Source organism: Peromyscus leucopus, chromosome 12, assembly GCF_004664715.2.
Source record: "Peromyscus leucopus breed LL Stock chromosome 12, UCI_PerLeu_2.1, whole genome shotgun sequence".
NCBI classification, from domain to species: domain Eukaryota; kingdom Metazoa; phylum Chordata; class Mammalia; order Rodentia; family Cricetidae; genus Peromyscus; species Peromyscus leucopus.
This window is the reverse complement of record NC_051073.1, coordinates 33,073,466-33,092,760: the sequence shown is the minus strand read 5'-3', so window position 1 is coordinate 33,092,760 and position 19,295 is coordinate 33,073,466. Positions and strand designations below refer to the sequence as shown.

The 19,295-nt window shown below is 37.1% G+C and overlaps 1 protein-coding gene across 1 annotated transcript in view; it reads right to left on the bottom strand.

Annotated features, from left to right (window-relative positions):
* The window catches only part of Znf654 (zinc finger protein 654), a 55,583-nt gene that overhangs the window by 15,705 nt on the left and 20,583 nt on the right, over window positions 1-19,295 (bottom strand). The window contains exons 2-3 of the mRNA XM_028892666.2: window positions 16,965-17,110; window positions 8,854-8,935 (exon numbers count right to left, since the gene is read on the bottom strand). Of these exons, the coding sequence (XP_028748499.2) occupies window positions 8,854-8,935; window positions 16,965-17,110 (228 nt within the window). The remainder of the gene's footprint in view (window positions 1-8,853; window positions 8,936-16,964; window positions 17,111-19,295) is intronic.

The window sequence follows — 19,295 nt, the reverse complement described above, 5'->3', positions numbered from 1 at the left end:
AAATAAGTTAACTCCTAAATGTTATTCAAGGGTGTCCCCAAATTAAAATAAGCAAGTAAAAAAAAAAATCCTGGAGTGGGCAAATTAGTTAAGCTCCTGTGCTCTAGCAGTTCATTGGCCTACTAAAAGAACCTATTTCATAAGATTGTTGTGAGGGGTAAATAACAATACACAGTACTAAAAGGGTCTTGGGATATTACCTCACATATAGTAAGCAATCAATAAATGGTAGCTTTCATTTCTTACAGTAGTTTAACATTTTGAAAAAAAGTGTGTGTGCATGTGTCAAATAATATATTTTAGGATACCTACTTGCCTGAGCATCAAAAACAATGTGCATTTTCTCATCAGTATGCTAAAACATTTATTATTAAGCAGTATGTGGGAAGAAAAAGTATGTGTAACGGCACATGAATTACCAGCCAATTGTCAGTTATGCTAAGGTATTTAGAACTGGGCGTCTGTTAGTGTACACTGTCAGTTTCCAAAGAAACAAGTGGAGGTTTAGTTTAAACCCTATGTTAAAAAAAAAAAAAGTTCCAAAGCCCTCTATTTAGACCACTGAAAGTTCCTCAGAGAAAGCCATAACAATCTTTTTATTTTTTGCAGTTACTACCCCCAAGAAAATTTAAGAGTAAGATAGGTAGGTAGCTGTAGCTGTGCGTGCGTGCGTGCATGCGTGCATGTAAGAGATGAGATATTACTGTTTTCCAGACTGCTCCCAGACTCCTATGCCAAACAATCCTAGCTCAGCTTCCGCCCTGACTAGGATGACAATACACACTCTGCATCTCATAAGATACATTTTCAACTCTACCCTCCTCATTTCATGTGTAGTCCATCAATGTGATTTTCCTGGTATGTTTATGTGTGTGCTTGTTGTGTAGTGTGTTACATTTTAGACAGCATTCCTATGATAAATAATATGACAGGTAATAAAAATGAAACATTACAGTGTGGTCTATTTTTTAAAAGACATAGTGAAAGAGAATAAATAAATAAGAAAGTAGTTCCCTTCTTTAACTAGTACTAATGGCTTTTGCATGGTATTTAATCCAACACCTCCAAAGTTAGTAAGAAAGCACATACAGCACCATAGAATTGTTTTCTCTCCTAGAGCACGGGGGATATGTTTAGAATGTTTCTGAAACAATACATAGGTGTACACAAACACACTCCTCTACCTTAACTATTTCCTGTTGTACTTAGTGCAGTGGGCTGATCACAATTCCTTCAGATATTTCCTGTCAATCTGGTGCCTTTGCCAGGGATATGAAGAAAACACAACTCTGTACTCACTTTTCTTTCAGAATCGATTGGAAAATGGGACTGATGTTCTGAAGGAAGGTTTTATTCCATACTACAGTGGATGCCATTTTAAATTCTACATGTGTCATAAAACAGTTTTTCAGTGTCTAGATCTTTTTAGAAACTGGTTTGACCCCTTGATCAACTTGTCATAATTAGAAATTGAAGGCCCAACCCGCATCCTTTTCTTCAACAAATTCCAATTCACCTTGTACTTTACCTGTGCCTTTTTCTCATGTCACTCTTCTCCAAATTCCACAAGGCTATCTGAAAACTATCCTAATAAGTCAAATAATTGACTATTGTATTGTCTGTGTATATTTCCACTTCTTAAGAAGTGTTTGCTATCTACTTCAATCCATAATAAGATGTAACTACTGTAAATCTATACTAATCCACTCTTAATTATATATTAAGAAGAAGGTCTTGAGTGTTAGTACCTTACTTTCCTTAGGTAATTAGGAGTTTATTCAGGTCTGGAGCCATAACTCAGGGGGTCACAGCACTTGCTATGTATAAACAAGAGGACCTGGGTTTAATTCCCAAGCACTGCCATTAAAAAAAAAAAATCAGACATGCCTGTGACAACATTGTTGAGGGCAAAGGCAGACAGCTTCAGGAAACTCACTGGCCAGGCATCCAACTTCAGGTTTAAAGAGTGACCCTGTCTCAAAAAATCAGGCAGAGAGTGATAAAGGACACGCAATATCCTCTCTGTCCTGTGCATGTGAGCACATGAGTATAAACACCAATGCACTCATTTGTGCATATACCACACAACATGCTTGCACAAACACACGTAAGCTTTTGTTGTTGTTGTTTTTAAAGTTTTTTTTTTTTAATAGTCAGGAAAGGTATGCCAAAGAAGATCCTTTTTTTTTTTTCTTTTAAAAATTTTCTTTTATTTCAGATGTTTTGCCTGCATTTATGTTTCTACACCATGTGTGTAAAGTACAGTGCCCATGGAAGCCAGTAGATGGCAGATTCCCTGGCACTGGAGTTACAGATGTTTATGAGCTGTCATGTGGGTACTAGGAATCAAACCTGGGTCTTCTGGAAGAGCAACATATTCTCTTAACAGCTGAGCTATCTCTCCAGATCCAGAGGTATATTCTTAGTGTTAATTTTTTGATCAAAATAGATTTCACAGGCATTTGTGTAGATGAAGGCATCATGGGCATTTTGCTTACTTATAATATCATGTATCAAATTCTTTGTAAGTAAGTTACCATATCAAATGGAAGCAAAAATGTAAATGGTCTTCAGTATGGTTATTTACAAAATACACAGATCAGTAAAATCAAGATTGGGTATGTTTGCCCAGCATGCCCAAGGCATTAGGTTTGATCCTTAGCATCACATAAAACCGCTGCACTGAGAATGCAACAGGAAGATCAGAAGCTCAACGTCATTTCAGGCTACATAGAGAGCTGGAGGCTAGGCTAGCATACAAAACCGTCTTCAAAAAAAAAAAAAAAAATCAAACAAAAATCTTTACAGTACTATGAAATGAAAAAAAGGTTTTAAAGATCATTTACCTATCACTGATTTTTATATTACAATTTCATTGCTATCACATGGCAAAAAATGTAATATTAATGGTTGTTATATATTTTTAAAATAAATTGTTTCTCTTTTCCATGATGAGTTCGAAAGTAACTAAAATATTCTATGTTTTCTAATATAAAGGAACATTCATAATAATAAAAACATTACTGTTTTAGAAAAAATACTTTTAATGGAGAAAATTTTCAGTGAATGTATATTTTTCATTCTATGGTTGTTATTATTATTGGCATGCTATCTTTAAATTTTTAAGGCAGAATTTGGTATTGAAAAGCCTTTCACTTGAAGTTTTTTAATGAGTTTTTGACCCATTTGTCAGGCCCTGAGCATCAGCTACAGAAAAGGAAGGTAGTGGAATGGTTCGGCTATAACAGAAACTAGGGCCAGGAAAATGGCTTGATCCATTAGAGAGAGTGCTTACCATGATGAGGAACTGAGTTTGGATCCCTGAAAAAGTCAGATGTTTGATTGCACTTCCTGACCTACACCCTGTTCTTCACCCTTACATATCACAGTCCCTTGGGAAGGACAGCAGAGTCAGGGCCCAGAGGCAGACCTGCTCTAAGACAAAGAAGTCAAAAGAGATAGGGAGATGGCCTGAGGAGTCCATCATCATGAGACAAGAGAATCCCTAAAGCTTATTAGGCAGCCAACCTAGTCAAATTAATGAGCTTAGGGCTCAGTGAGAGCTACTACTTCAAGGACTAAGAGTGACTGAATACAACACCACCAGAAGTTGACCTCGAGCCTCCACGTGCACCTTCACACATATGCACACACTCCCTCTAACAAGCACATAACATACACACAACATACTACAGACATACACAGCACATCATTGCACACAAAGGACTGGGGATGGGGGGTGGATAATAGAAACTCAGAGGTCAACAGATTTCAACAAAACCTTTCTATAATAATTGGTATAAGGAATTTTAAACTGGGCATCATTATTACACAACATATTGTAAATAAATAATGAACTAACATAACTAGCAGACAATGTGCTAATCTTATTGTTCTAACCCATAACACAAGACCTGAAGATTTAAGATATGTATGTAAGACTTACTTGAACACAGGAGCCCACCCAAAGAAATACATGCAAAATCCAGTTTAGTAGAACAAGCACTTGCAGTCTGGAGAAGAAAGAGGTCCTATTGCTCTCTATGCTGCCTGCCACCAGCAGGGCAACTTACTAAATCTTAGATTTTGTCTGAATGGATAAATGAATGACTCTCTTTGCTTCACTATGTTAAAATAGGACTGGCCTTAATATTCTCTACTATTCTGCATGCCTAATTTTCTGTGATATATGTTATCTGAGAAAATATGGACTGCCTCAAGCATTAATATATTGCGAATTTTAATTCTGTAATTACAGTCTGCTTTCAGTGAACAATGAATATCTCAACCCTAATATGTTCTTAGAACTACTTACAAAATGCTAATCTTATCATTTTTTTGGTCATTTACATGCCTGCTCTTGACAACAGCAGACATCAAGGTGGTTAGAATATAATATCTTTGCTTACTAACAAACTGGATACTATATGGAAAAAGTATTACTGCACAATATTTAATATCCTCTCGAGATAACTGCTATTCCATGGCCCAGATTCTGCTCTTTCAGAAGACATATAATACATTGGTGGTGACAGTTCAATCTTTTAAACACTTGAATCTAGCTTTTGGGCTAACAGTCTCTTACTTAAAATTATGCTTCAGCCAGGGGTAGTGGCACACACCTTTTGTCCCAGCACTTGGGAGGCAGAGACAGATGGATTTTTGTGAGTTCAAGGCCAGTCTAGGCATAGTGACTTCCTGGACAGACCTTATCTGGGAGGAAAAACAGCTTAAAAATAACTCTGCCTTTTATACCTCCCTAAGTTATTTAAATTCAACAGATATGATATTTTTCAAACATAAGATTATTTTTAAACACCAAAAGCAAGCATTTCTCAGGGAACGATATATAAGAATTACAAAGCAGTTAGCTATTTGAAGTAGATAAATGCCAATGAAAAGTTACTAAAGCTTTATCTCATCCAATAAAACTAAGAACATAGTCTTCAGAAAATAGTTTAAGAATCTAAACTTAATTCTAACATCAATTATTTTCATTTCCAATGTTACATGTATGGTACACTTGGCAAATGTTTCTTTCATAGATGATACTATCTTTTCCTCTGTTTCTCACAATTAAACATTTTTTTAAATTTTTATTTATTTTCATTTTATGGCATTGGTGTTTTGTGTGCATGTATGTCTGTGTGAGGGTTTTAGATCCCCTGGAACTGGAGTTATAGACAGTTGTGAATCTCCATGTAGGTGCTAGAAATTGAATCCAGGTCCTCTGCGAGAGCAGCCAGTGCTTTTAACCACTGAGCCATCTCTCTAGTCACCAATTTTACTTTCCATTTTTATATACACTGTCAAAAGTAGGCTTCTTCAGTAAATATTTGAGATTTTCATCCCACAGATTATTTTTTGATCCAGCCCCTTTTGACTGTAACACCACACACACATCTAACTTTCCCTTAAGGGTTGTTTTGGGGTGTGAGGGTTGATTGTGGCAGATTTTCAATAACTGATTATATTCTGCTCACAAGAGAAAAATACAAGATACATTTCTTCACAGATACTTACATACATTTTAAGTAAAAAACAACCTTAGTTGGAGTTGGGAAATAGGCATGTAGACAAAAACACCCAGATACATAAAACAAAACTTTATATATATGTATATATGTGCATATAAAAAAGGAATAAAAAAATCTTTCAATGTCTCCCACCACTAAGATGTTTTCCAGCATCAGCGCACAGCCATACTCGCCGAGCCCATCATTTAACACTGCCTGTCCTTTCTCCGGCACCTCTGTGCCAGCATTCTCCAGCTCCTATCTGGTTTAACTCTAGTGTAGCTGCTGCTTTCCAAAATACTCACTTTAAAAGTTCTGACTTATTATCTTTCTGCCACGACTAAAGAGTTCAGTATTCTGCTTACTGCTGTTTTTCATGGAGCTCAGTGCTGAGCACAGTGTGTGGACTCAATAAACATCGCTAAGCAGAGAAGTTCAAGAGTACATTACCAAAAACAGGTGTCAAACACAAAGTGAAATGGAAAATTACTAAGTGTTAAAAAACTTGAATATATAATGTGAATAGATTATGAATGTCATGAAAACAGTTTTGCTTTGGTTTTTGTTATTTCCTATTTGTGTATTTGTGAGACAGGATTTCACTATGTACCTCTGGCTGATCTGGAAATCACTATGAAGACAAAACTGCTCTTGAATTCACAGAGAGCTGCCAGTTTCTGCCTACCAAGTGCTGATATTAGGAAAACAGGTATTTTGATCTATTTTGTTGCATTAAGAATAGGCACAGTAGAATGCTGAATATAATTTTCATAATACAGCTAAACTCCTTAATGGTCGTAAGCCTTCAATACTATGGTAAAATTATTTATGACAGGCCACAGATCAGCCCCTGAAGGTGCTTCAAGTATGCCATGTTTTATTCCAACCCCAAAGAAGTGCTGATGAATAGTGAAAACACATGGATGAGCAGAGTACTGTGTGTTTGTGGTGTGGTTTGAAAAAGGAGTGGTGACCTCAGAGTAAGATCACACCCAGCTAAGTTTCCAACTTGTGAAAAGGAATTAAAGAAAAGCTTAGAGCTGGTGTGGTGGTGAACATCTTTAATCTCAGCACTTGGAATACAGAGGCTGGTAAATCTCTGAGCCAGCCTGGTCTAAAGAGCAAGTTCCAGAACAGCCAAGCTTAGGCAGTGAAGGAATTCATCAAAAACAGAAAGCTGGTGAAAATGTAATTTGAAACATCTCTGAGTTCTAGGCCAGCCTGATCTACAGAGCAAGTTTTAGGACAGCCAAGTTTAAGCAGTGAAAGGAACTATCAAAAACAGAAAGCTGGTGAAGAACTAATTGAACAAAGGGGCCATTTTCCAGCCCTAGGAAGCAGCAGAATTTGGCAGCTTCGGCCACATGGTACTGGTTTCAAGGATAAAAGAAAGGTGTTGTGGAACCTTCCTCAGTGATTAAGGAAAGCTGCTGAGACCAGGCATGTGTCAGGAAGCTTAGAGAGGCCATTTCGTCAAGCTGTGAAGGTGAAGCCTGGATTGCCTGGGAGACCCCAAGATGTTAAGAGATGCCAGAGCCATGGAATACCTGTCCAGGAAAGCTGCTCACAGGGAGTGAAACCAGCCCAAGAGAAAGAAGTGTGTTACAGTCAACAATGCTGAAAGGAGTTGAAGATCTGAAAAGCCTTTTGACATCAGACATGGACATGCAGAGTTTGAAGTTTATCCAGCTGGTTTTCTGTCTTGCTTGTCTGGTATTTCCTCAATATGTTTCCTTCCCTATGTTTTAGAATGGTAATGTATATCCTGTGCCACCATATGTTGAAAATATGTGATCTGCTTTTTGATTTTGATTTTATAGGTAATTACAATTAAAAGATTGCATGAATCTCAGAAGAAACTTTGAACCTTGGATTTTTAAATAAGCTTGGTATTATTATAGAATATGAGGACTTTTGAAGTTGGACTGAACGCATTTTTGCATTATGATATGGCTAAAAGCCTTTGGGGCCAGGGAGTGGAATGTGGCAATTTGAAACAAAATGGTCCCCAAGTAGAGTGGCACTATTAGGAGGTGTGGCCTTATTGGAGGAAGTGTGTCACTATGGAGGCAGCTTGGGGGTCTCCTATATGCTCAAGATACTACTCATTGTATCAGTCTATTTCCTGTTGCCTGCATATCAACATGTAGCAGCTCCTTCTCCAGCACCATGTCTGCCTACATGCCACCGTGCTTCCCACCAAGATGATAATGGACTAAACCCCTGAAACTGTTAGCCCCCACCTCAATTAAACATTTTCTTTATAAGAGTTACCATGGTCATGGGGTCTCTTCACAGCAACCCTAACTAAGACTATTGTTTCCTAAATATATGGCTAAAAGAACCAAAATATTTTAGATGTATAGAAGAGGTCTTGAAATCTTTTAGCAGACTATGTTTGTGCACTGGATGTATATATTCATGTGTGTGAGTTCATACAGGTGCACATGGAAGTGTGTTCATGAGTGTGGAGGCAAGAGATTGATGGTGGATGTCGTCCTCAATTGTTCTCCACCTTATTTTTGAGAGTCTTTCAACTGAACCTGGAGCTTCTCAGTTCAGCTAGACTGGGTAGCCAGTGAGCTACTAGTCTCTGCACTGCAATTTCGGAAGGATAACAACTATGTCTAACACTTTTTCTACAAGAATCTGTGTACATGTGTGAACACCTGCATGTCAAACCACACGTGTGACATTTAGACAACAACCCCTTGGGAATTGAACTCAAGTCATTCAGTTTGGCCACAATCACCTTTAGCCCTAAGTCATCTATCCAGCCCCTACACTAACTATTTTTTTTTGGATGTTGGAAGCCAAACTCAGATCCTGATGTTTTTGAGGGCAGGTATTTTACCAACTGAGCCATTTCACTTCACTGGTCATTCTTGTCTAGATTTGTTTCTTTTCTTCCCCTACATTAGAGGCCAAAACAAACAACCCACAAAGGTTACTATGAGATGGGAAAATCAGCTAGGCAAAGAAAAAAAGCAAGCTAGGGCAAGCAGTTTGCTTCTGTAATCATCAAGACTGCTTCTTCCCCAGGGGAAAGTTCTAGCGGGGGGAGTCACTCTATTCCCACATATGCTTAGGTTCTTTAAGCATGGTAGCCATGCTGGCCTACCTAATGTAGAATTAGTGTCCTGGATATAAGCTGCTTAGGAATACAGTTAAAATTGATTTATGATCTTTCTTCATCTGCCAGTATAGGGAAATCTTTAAAACTGTCACTGTAGTGGCCATAACAACTTTTAAGCAAAAATTTAATATGGCAAAGTATTTTTAGAGAATCAAACTGATGAATGTGTGTGTAAAAATGTAAAATAGTGAATTGTTTTACCTGGAATGAGCCAAGAATATCCTTTAAGGGTTCTTCATAAAACTCATCTCTTCCAAAGAACAGGAGCAACTCAAAGAAACTCCTGAAAAAGAAAATGTCATTTTCATTGCTTTGTGATTTGTTCTACCAAGTTGTACCATCTATCTAGTATAAGTATTTTACTTATAAATACTTGGTTTTAAAAAGCTCATTAAAGGACTAGGAATTTAGCTCAATTGTCAAAGTACTTTGTTAGCATACATAAAGCCCCTCCTACTTCAGTCCCTAGGACAACACAGAAGAGGTGTATTGGTACGTGTTTCTAATCCCAGCACTTGGCAAGCGAAACCAAGATCAGAAGTTCACGGTCATCCTCAGTCACATAAGTTTGAAGCCAGCCTGAATACATGAAACACTGCCCTCCTCCCACCCACCCACCCACCCACCCCCAACCAAAAAACACCCAGTGGGAGAAAGAAGGGTGAACAAGGGAGTGTACTGATGGGATGAATACAGGCAAAGTTTATTATATCTGTGTATAAAAAAAAATCTTATAATAAAACCCATTATTTTGTACAATGAATATACTCTAATAATGAAAAAAAGAGAGAAAAAAATAATGAAGTTGCCACATCAGTTGGTTCTCCTTTTCACAAAGACTTCTTTGGAATGTAATTCAGACAGCATCACCACGCTACAATGAAGTAGAACTTCACAAAATTGGAAAGAGCTAAGGATGTAGCTCAGTGGTAGAGTCCTTGCCTATCATGAGCAACACCCTAGGTTCAATCCCTAGCACCAGGGAAGAGAAAATCTGTGATCTTAGTAAAAATTGGAATGAAACTTTCAAACCTCTTTATAAACTGAGTTTGGTAGTATATTAGTCTTTTCTTGACCTTTTAGCAATATTTAATCTACTCTTCACCAAGAGTAAATTCTATCTCAAAAACCACTTTTCTTTTTGCACTAGAGACTCAGTCTCCCTGTGCCCAAAGGTTAACCTCAAACTTCTGGATTCAAGAAACCTACCCATGTCAACTTATCAAATAGCTCTCATAGGTGCCTATCCAGGGCCATCTAAAAGCACTATACTTATTCATAAGAAGTAACACTTTCTATTTTAAAATTGATTATAGCAATTCATTCATATCTTCAGGTTTCATGTGTAATCCTAATTTGATTTTTCTACTACATCTGCAGCTAATTCTTCTACTGGAGTCTTGAACCTTTCAAAAGTTATCCATGAAGGTTAGAATCAACTTTCCCATACATATTCACACTCTCTCTCTCTCTCTCTCTCTCTCTCTCTCTCTCTCTCTCTCTCTCACACACACACACACACACACACACACACACACACACACACAACCTCCTATGAACTACAAGTGTTTATTTCATTGCAACCTAGAATGATGAACCATTTCCAGAAGGTTTAAAATATAATTTGCTCAGATCCATCAGGGGATCACTACCTAAGACAAGTATCACCTTACAAAATAAAATTCTCGAATAAGACGACATGAAAGTTGAAGTTACTGCTCATTAAAAAGTAGATATATAAGCATTAAAATAACATTAATCTCATTGTAAACCTTCTTCTGAGCAAACAGGTCCATTGACTGCAAATAGTATACTTGGAAAGGAATCTTTCTCATTAAGCAGTAGGTCTTCAAACTGAACTAAAATATTCATCAAACCATGCTGTAAACAGACGTGCCATCATTCAGGCATTGTTCTACTAGTAGAGCTTGGTAGATATTTGGTAGAATCCTTAAAGACCCTAGATTTTTCAGAAATGATAGACAAGCTTCAACACAGAGTCACCAGCCACATTAGTTATTAGTAAGAGTCAGCTTGGCTTGGTACAAACTTCTTTAGCCGTTTGAACCTCACAGTTGGGCTTCTTTAAACTTTTTTCCTTGTTGTTTGTAGTGGTATTTGCTCCACCCATGACTGTGGGCTATAAGGCCAAAGGAGGTGGTGCTTCCTGCCGTTGTATGTTGTACGAGACCTCTTGTAAGGAGTTGGAGAAGGGTCAGGTGACTCACAAGGCATTGGTTCTTGTATCCACTGCCAGAAGCACACGGCAGGAAGCACCACCTCCTTTGCACCCCCCCATACCCCAAGGTCATGGGCAGAGCAAATACCACTACAGTTGTTCCTTTTCACCAAAAAATGTTTACATGATCCTGCATGTAGAGGTATACAAATCACTTATTGATAACAATCAGAAAAAATTTACTGTAAAATAATTCTTCATTATACATTTAATTTTACCACTTACTAAAGATGAAAGCAAATTTCCATACATGTTCTTTACTGTTACATAGAAAATTAAATATTGGTTGAATATTTTATAATGTAGGACATAGAATATGTTGTGTTCTTCAGAGTTGACTGATATTTTGGTTTTATAATCATCAATGTTGAGAATGCTCCTTAATAAAAATACATAGTACAAAATGACAGAAGTATGTTTGGGGCCTTTCAGAAATTGCCTTCAATCCTGTCCTAATCCCAAACCCAAATTCATTTATCATTTCTTTGTAAGATTCATACCACCTCCCAAATAGCAACTATTACAGTCAAAAATTCTAATGCAATACAATACAATACAAAGACATACTAATTTGATACTTATGTGCTGAGGAAGGGTGGGAAACTATTTAAAGTCTTGTTGTCTAGAATTCTACCATTATGTTTCTCTAAGTAGAAAATTTTGTACATATAGTAAAAATGCTTCAATTTATAACATAGTATTTTTTATTCTGAGCCAAGGTGTTTGAGGCCGCATTTGCTGGTACTGCATAGAGTGATAGCACAGTCAGTAAGTACAACATATGCATGATGTGTGCTCAGAACCGAGGCTGAAGTGAAGCTGTATGATGTAACACAGGTGAACAGTACCAGAAACACCTTGAATTCATCACACACTGAACTTGAATTAAGTTTTCATCATTTCATGTTTACAAACTTTAATGTCTTCAACTTTTTCACAACCCTCCCATTAAGTGACCAACCCTGTATGGTCACAACATAGTTTCAGAAACTATCCCCTAGACAGCATTATCTTCTAATGGATGGCTATTCCATCTACACTGAAAATCTGTATAGCTTAACTACTACACTAAACAGCATGGCTTCATGTAAAAAATCTTCCAATAGATGGGCAACATGCTTGAACAGGCTACAGATTTCAGCACAGAAATGGGCAATATACTATTCAAAGTTAGATGCCAGAAACTAAAACCACAGTGTCATTCTCAATGGTTAGTGTTTTTGATGAGTTCATTAGTATACTTGATACAGCTGGGGAATGAAAAAGGAGCTGGAAATGTAGTTTAAGCAAAGCCCTGGATTTTTATCGTGTTTTAAGTGCAAAATGCACAAAACATGAAATAAATGCCAAAATTACAGATATAAAAATGCCAGTCATACTAGTGCCAATGAAACACTCAATTTCTAACTACGAACAAGATAATACATACAGGTTTGTTTAATATTGTCTTTAGGAACAACAAATACTGAAAAGAAAATATTCTAGTGCGCTAGTAAATAAAGAACAATGTGCCAGGCAGTGGTGGTGCAGGCCTTTAATCCCAGCACTCAGGAGGCGGAGGCAGGTGGATCTCCGTGAGTTAAAAGCCAGCCTGGGCTACAGAGTGAGTTCCAGGAAAGGCTCCAAAGCTACACAGAGAAACTCTGTCTTGAAAAAAATAAAAAGTAATGCAAAGGGCTGGAGGTAATAGCTCAGTGTTTGAGCACTTGTCTGGAAAATACAAGGCCCTGAGTTTAATCCCCAGTACTAGTGGCAATGGGGGTGGAGGGGAGCTGAGTTTAGTAAGGAAATAGAATTAAAGCCAACAATTGCCTCCAAAACCAACAAACATTTTTTTTTGTCTTCAGGAGGAGAAAAAATAGGAAAGTAGAAATCTACACGATGTATAGTTCTCTCTAAAATATAATTATGGAACAGAATACATGCAAAATTGGAAACAGTACTAAATAAGAGTTGATCAATATAATTAAAAGTTAAGACACAGTTAAGTGTGCTATTGTTGTAGAAAAGGGGTTCAGATTAGAACCTTTCCCTCTTCTTTCATGGGGCCTGCAAGATGGCTCAGTGCATAAAGGACTTACCATCGAGCCTGATGACCTGAGTTCAATCCCCAGGACCCACACCATAGGAGAGAACACACTACCTCAGGTGTCCTCTGACCTCCACACAAGTTACACACACACACACACACTGTAATTTAAAAAGAAGACAAATGTACCATCATAATTATTCTTTCTTCCTTTGATTTACAAATTGATTGATACTTATATCTACTTTATAGTATAAGTGAATCAAATAAAACTTGGTTGCAATACAATAGAAAATCAAGGTTGAAATATAGTGCAATAAAGTAAGATAATCAAAAAGTATTGGTGATCTACCATTACACATGTGGTAAAGCCCCAAAATGTCTAATTGTTCTGAAAAAGAAGCTAATCATACATACTACAACTTGAAATACTAAGATATACATGGGTATATGCTTTTTTTTTTTGCCACTGTACATATTAATGCTACTAGTTTAACCATTCCACTCCTCTGGTAATATCTGTGGACCTGATGTCTATCAGGCAAATACTTAACGTCCTATTTGCTCATCTCAGTCTGGTATGCTAAAAATCCATGAACATTCTTTCCTTGGTGAAAAAAAAAATGCTGGGAAAGCAACATTAATATCTGAATTTTATATAAAAGTGGTAGCCATCTGTTCTCAGTTTCATATGCCATTGTGTTTTATCTATGAAAGTTAGAAATTACAGCTATACTCATAGATCAGTGCCTTGTCCAGTCATCATCAAAGAGGCTTCCTGCAAGAGCAGATGGGAATGGGTGCAGAGATCCAGAGCCACATAGTATGCAGAGAGAATCTAAAGTGGAGGTCTCCATAGGTCCCTCCCCTCGGAGATTAGGGAGTCACACAGAAGAGGGGGAGTAAAGACTATAAGAGTCAGAGGGGATAGATAGCACCAGGAGAACATGGCTCCCAGAGACTGAAGCAGCAAGCACAGGGCCTTCACGGGTCTGCATCAAGTCCTCTGCATATATGTTATGGGTGTTGGCTTGGTGTTTCTGTAGGACTCCTAACAGTGAGCAGGTAGATCTCTGACTCCCTTGCCTGCTCTTGAGACTCTTTTCCTCCTACTGGGTTGCCTTGACCAGTCTCAATATGAGGGCTTTCACCTTATTTTATTGTATCTTGTTTTGTCCTGTTTGGCCATTGTGGCTAGGAGGCCTGCTCTTTCCTGAAGGGAAATGGAGGGGGAATAGATCTAAGGTAGAGGGGAAGTGGAGAGGGACTAGGAGGAGTGGAGGGAGGGGAAACTGTGGTTGGGATGTACTATATGAGAGAAGAATCTATTTTCAATAAAAGGGAGGGAGGGAGGGGGGGAAAGGAAAAAAGAAATTGTTTAATCAATTTACAAGAGAAGAGAAAAAGACTAGATAGTCATAACTAGCTACCTGAAATTTGCAAGTCTCTAAACTTCTTGATCCTCAGATTCTTTATCTACCAAGAATGAATTTTTGCAGTATACTTTAATTTAAAATATATAATATAAAACTTTCATGTCTTTATAAAATACAGCTTACAAAGGAAGTAAAGCCAGACATATTGTAGCTGCTGATTTAAAGTAAGTTTCTATATTGTAGCTGCTGATTTAAAGTAAGTTTCTACATGGCTCTTCATTTCCAAAACATTTGAAAAATACTCCTGTAAATAAAGACAGAATTCATTTTCATTCTCTGCAAAGATCCCCTTAAGGCTATAATTCAACTGTCCAGCCTAGAGATGGCCTGTCTTCCTATAGGCATAATCATGTTAATAGAGAATTTATAAAGATGGGCATATATAAATTACAGTAGCTTTCATATTTATATCTAGCATATATATGCATATAGTTACATGCATATAAAGCAGAATCTTAAACACATAGCTCATATATATATATATATAAAATATATGTGTGTGTCTTTTCAACTGAATAAAAGTTATACATACATGATATAAACTATGAAACAGAAGACTTCAAACAGAAACTAAGTATAATGAATTCTGTGAATATTCTGGCTTCCTGTATAGGTACTCTATGTGGCTATGGGAGCCTCTTCTGCTGCTCCATCTAGCTATTCCTCACGTTCTTTCAGAAGTCAGTAAGTGTTAACTCAACCAGAAGATTTCCCATAGCATCCAAGACCAGGTAAAACTTTTGCTATGCCCCTTCATTATATACTGCAATAATCTCAAAATTAAAATTACATAAGAGTATAACTGATGATTTAGTATCTCTAAACTCTCTGCAAGATTTTTGAGAATAAGACTTATTTGTTTCCAACTTTGGCCTAAGAAAAAAACACAGAGCTTTACAGGAAATAAAGAATAGTTGTGGACTTCTATACTTTTCTGGTTATTTTAGAAAAATAAAATATCATCATCACAAACTTATTACTATTTTAATGGAACAATCGTTTTGCTGTTTCTCTATTTTTCTTCTAGTATGGAAAATACAGCTCTCTTTTCTATTACAGTAAATTCCAATAATAAACTTTTCCTTTTAAAACACAGCACTACTTAATAAGCAGTTCAAATAACTAATTCTTTCACCCAGCATTCTCTATCTTACATAACATTTGATTCTTGTTTTTTGAGAGAGGGTTTTATGTAACCTATGCTGGCCTCAAACTCCCTATATGGGCAGCGATGACCTTCAACTTCTGATTCTCCTGCCTCTACAAGATACATGCTGGGATTGCAGACTAGTGTAATCACACCCAGTGCACATAGTTTAAGATTTGATTCTTAAACTATTGTATTTTATCTGAGCAGCAGTAAATATGCTATCAAACAATAAAATAAAAATCACTATATAACATTTTAAATAATGGGAAAGGGGGGCTCTTACTAAATAGGGAGTGAAATAAATACAGGAGGGAAGATATAATAACAGTAGGGATTCTTAAAAAATCATACCATTAACTATCTATCTAAGAAAAACTATAATATACTTTAAGTCTGTGTATAAATGTACATAGTTTAAATGAAATTTTCTCATCTGGGCTGACAATGCTTCCTCCAAGAGCCCAAGACCACCTAATAAAAAACCTCAATACCAAGAAATGAGAATCCAAAACTATTCTAGTTAGGAAAGCTCAAAGTGATGACTGACTCCTTTTCTATATATGGGTATGAGTTGTTGGTCAGGGTTGTCCAAGATACTCCCCAAACATTAGAGACTATTGCTATTGTCCTTGGTCACCTCAGAAGTAGAAGTTTCTATTTCTGAAAACCACCATGCACTTCAGACACATGGCCCAAAGGCTCCCTGAGCTTGAAAGGATTTGAGTGTTTCTTCCCTGAGGATCAGCTTTCATAGTAACAGAAGGTGCCATGTAAGCTTCCAAAGGAGGGAAATCAACCAACAGTCCTAACCCTACTCTGATGCCTATGAACCACATCAACAACCAGCACAGCACGATAATCCTAAGGGTGCAGCAGCAACACACATACCTTGGTGGTAACTAATAGCTCTCTAATTGGCCTCATGACCAACTCAACAAGACGGAAATCATGCTTAGTAATGAATACCTAGTCAACAACTCAGGGTAAGTGAAATCATGGATCTTGAAGGAGAATGTTCAACTACCACTCTACTAAAGCAGCTAATTCCTAGCATAAAGTCAAGGGTATAATTTTAACTCAATGTTACCTACAAGCATTTTTTAAAACCAGGAGTTTCCTAACCTCTTTTTGGAAGGTTTTAAGGTCCCTCTCTGCTTACTACCATGGCCTCAATTACCATACTCCGAGACTTACCGTTAGAATTTTCCAAGGCCACCTGTAGAATTAAAACCCAATGCAGTGACCAGAAGAATGTGTGTACCACAAATCCACTTCACCCCAATAAAAGTAAAATCATTCTTAAATGTTGAAAATTAAAACAAAATAACTGAAGTGAAAAATGGTAATTTCTTTTTGAGGTAAGACATTAGGAAAGGTTCCTTCCTCAGAAGAAACACCAAAAGCCAATATACCAAAGCTTTTAAAAAACTGAGTTGATAATCAGTAAAGATTACTTACACAGCAAGACTGCTCAAAACATACTGTACGTGCTCACATTCGTCTGGGAAGGACGCGCTGGCTGAGGTGAAACAGCAAAGTGCAGTCTGAAGAACCTGAAGCTGTGGCAAAGGGACCTGCCATCGTCCAGCATAATCTTCAACCACCTTATAGAGAATTTAAAAGCACATTACTATGGAGAATGGTGCCAACTTGAAGTTTTCCAATGCAGACTAAACGTAAAGGATATGAGAAAACATTAGCTCTATGTGAACACACATGCCTGAGAAGGAAGGAAAAGCATCCTATACAGTTTAGCTCATGGTATATATCTGAAAATAAAATCAACTGTCTTTGACAGTGGAAAAGAAATGCATTAAATGAATATATTCATCGACTTAACAAATGATAATAAATTTGCACAAGAAAAAAGGAAATTAAATAAAATCATATTATAAAAATGTATTCCACTCAAAAGGAAAGAAAAGACATCAAAACTAGTTTCTAACAGAAATCAAATAGCTACACATAAAAGTTTGAAACAAACTCCAGATTTAGCACTACCATTATCAAATATACTTCTTAAAGCATTTCAAACTAAAAAACAAATTTCACATGAAAATATTCAACTAAAATCTAATATATGAAATAAAAGGACTTTGGTAAATAAATAATGAAATATTAAAATATTGATTAGATATTAGGCCTGTTTCACAGGAGAGGCTTTATACCTGGTACAGTAAACCTGGTCAAAAGCCCATGACTGGGAAGAACATAGGCCTTAGGGGGGGAAACCTACTGCTTTTTTTTTGGGGGGGGGAGCTGGTTTCTAAATACTTGTGTGTATACCCACAAAACAGAAGCACAAAAGTAGTTGAACTGTATCAGGCTCCCCAGTCCACAGTGCAGGATGGTGGAAGCAGAGGGGGAAGAAAGATGTGAGAGCCAATGGATGGGAAGGAGAGCAGAAATGATGCCGTCTGGAGATGACATGGATGTTACACACAGCAGCTATGGTTGCCTACACAAGACCTATCCATGAGCCAGCATGGGTAGGAGAGGGGCTCCCAAGGTCCCTAGTGAAGACTTGTCAGCAGCTGATGGCTGCTGAGGGATGGAGAGTCGCCCTCCTTTGAGTACTTGGCTACTGGGAGGTTGTCCATGCCCCAGTTATAGTCCCACATCATGCATAGAGGTAACACTAATTGGACTCAGAGAGTTATTAATAATACTTTTTAAAGGATGACATAAAAGTGAGAGGGAGACTAGGTCGTATGCACTTGAGGGAGTTATAAATGGAGAGTGGTGGATGTGTTATAATCACATTGTATAAATATATGAACTCAAAAAACAAAAAAAAAACTTTTTTGAAAAAGTAAAGACAAAGTTGTGTGGTGATGGTATATACCTTTAATCCCAGCACCTGGGAGGCAGAAGCAGGCAGATCTCTATGAGTTCAAAGCCAGCCTGGTCTACAGAGTGAGTTCCAGTACAGTCAGGGCTACACAGAGAAACTCTGTCTCAAAAAAAAAAAAAAAAAAAAAGGAGGAGGAGGAGGAAGGAAGGAAAACAAAAGACTACACCACATTATCTCCACACTAACAAGCAACCTTGGTTTGAGGTAACTGCCATTAAAACACTGTAAATAACTCTTTGAACTAAGATATTTGCAACATTTAAAATTAGATTTGATTTCATATTTTAAATATTCTGTTAAACTTCATTCTGCTAGTTTACACAAATAATATGCGGCAGTTTCCAGTTAGCTTTTTTATTTTTTATTTTATTTTTTATTTTTTTAAATCTCTATTTTTATTTTATGGGTATTTTGCCAGTATGTATGTCTGTCCACAGAGGCCAGAGGCACTGGACCCCTTGGAACTGGAGTTACGGAGGGTTGTGAGCCACAGTGTGGTGCTGGGACTTGAACCTGGGTCCTCTGTAAGAACAGCCGGTGCTCTTAACAGCTGAGCCGTCTCATTAGCTCTAGCTTTTTTATTTTTAAAAGGTAACTTTATCCAGATGCAATCAATTTTTTCTTACATTCCCACAATAGAAAAAATATTTTTGTTTTTTATCTATACTTTGTATAAAGTAAGGACCAACTTTCTTCTTTTTCGCTTCTGTAGCCAACACTTTCTATGTACTCAGGAAAGAGCTAGAAAGCCTATACTGAAAGCTACATACTAGAAAGCTAATGAAAAAGAGAAGGGTAAACACCAAAACAGCACTCAGAATTCTCATACTCTACTTTTGTAGTATTTCCAAACTCTGGATAGTATGACTCTTTTTCACTACATTCTTGTCTATAAAATATGAACTTAGTCCTTCTCAAAATATACCATAGTGAAG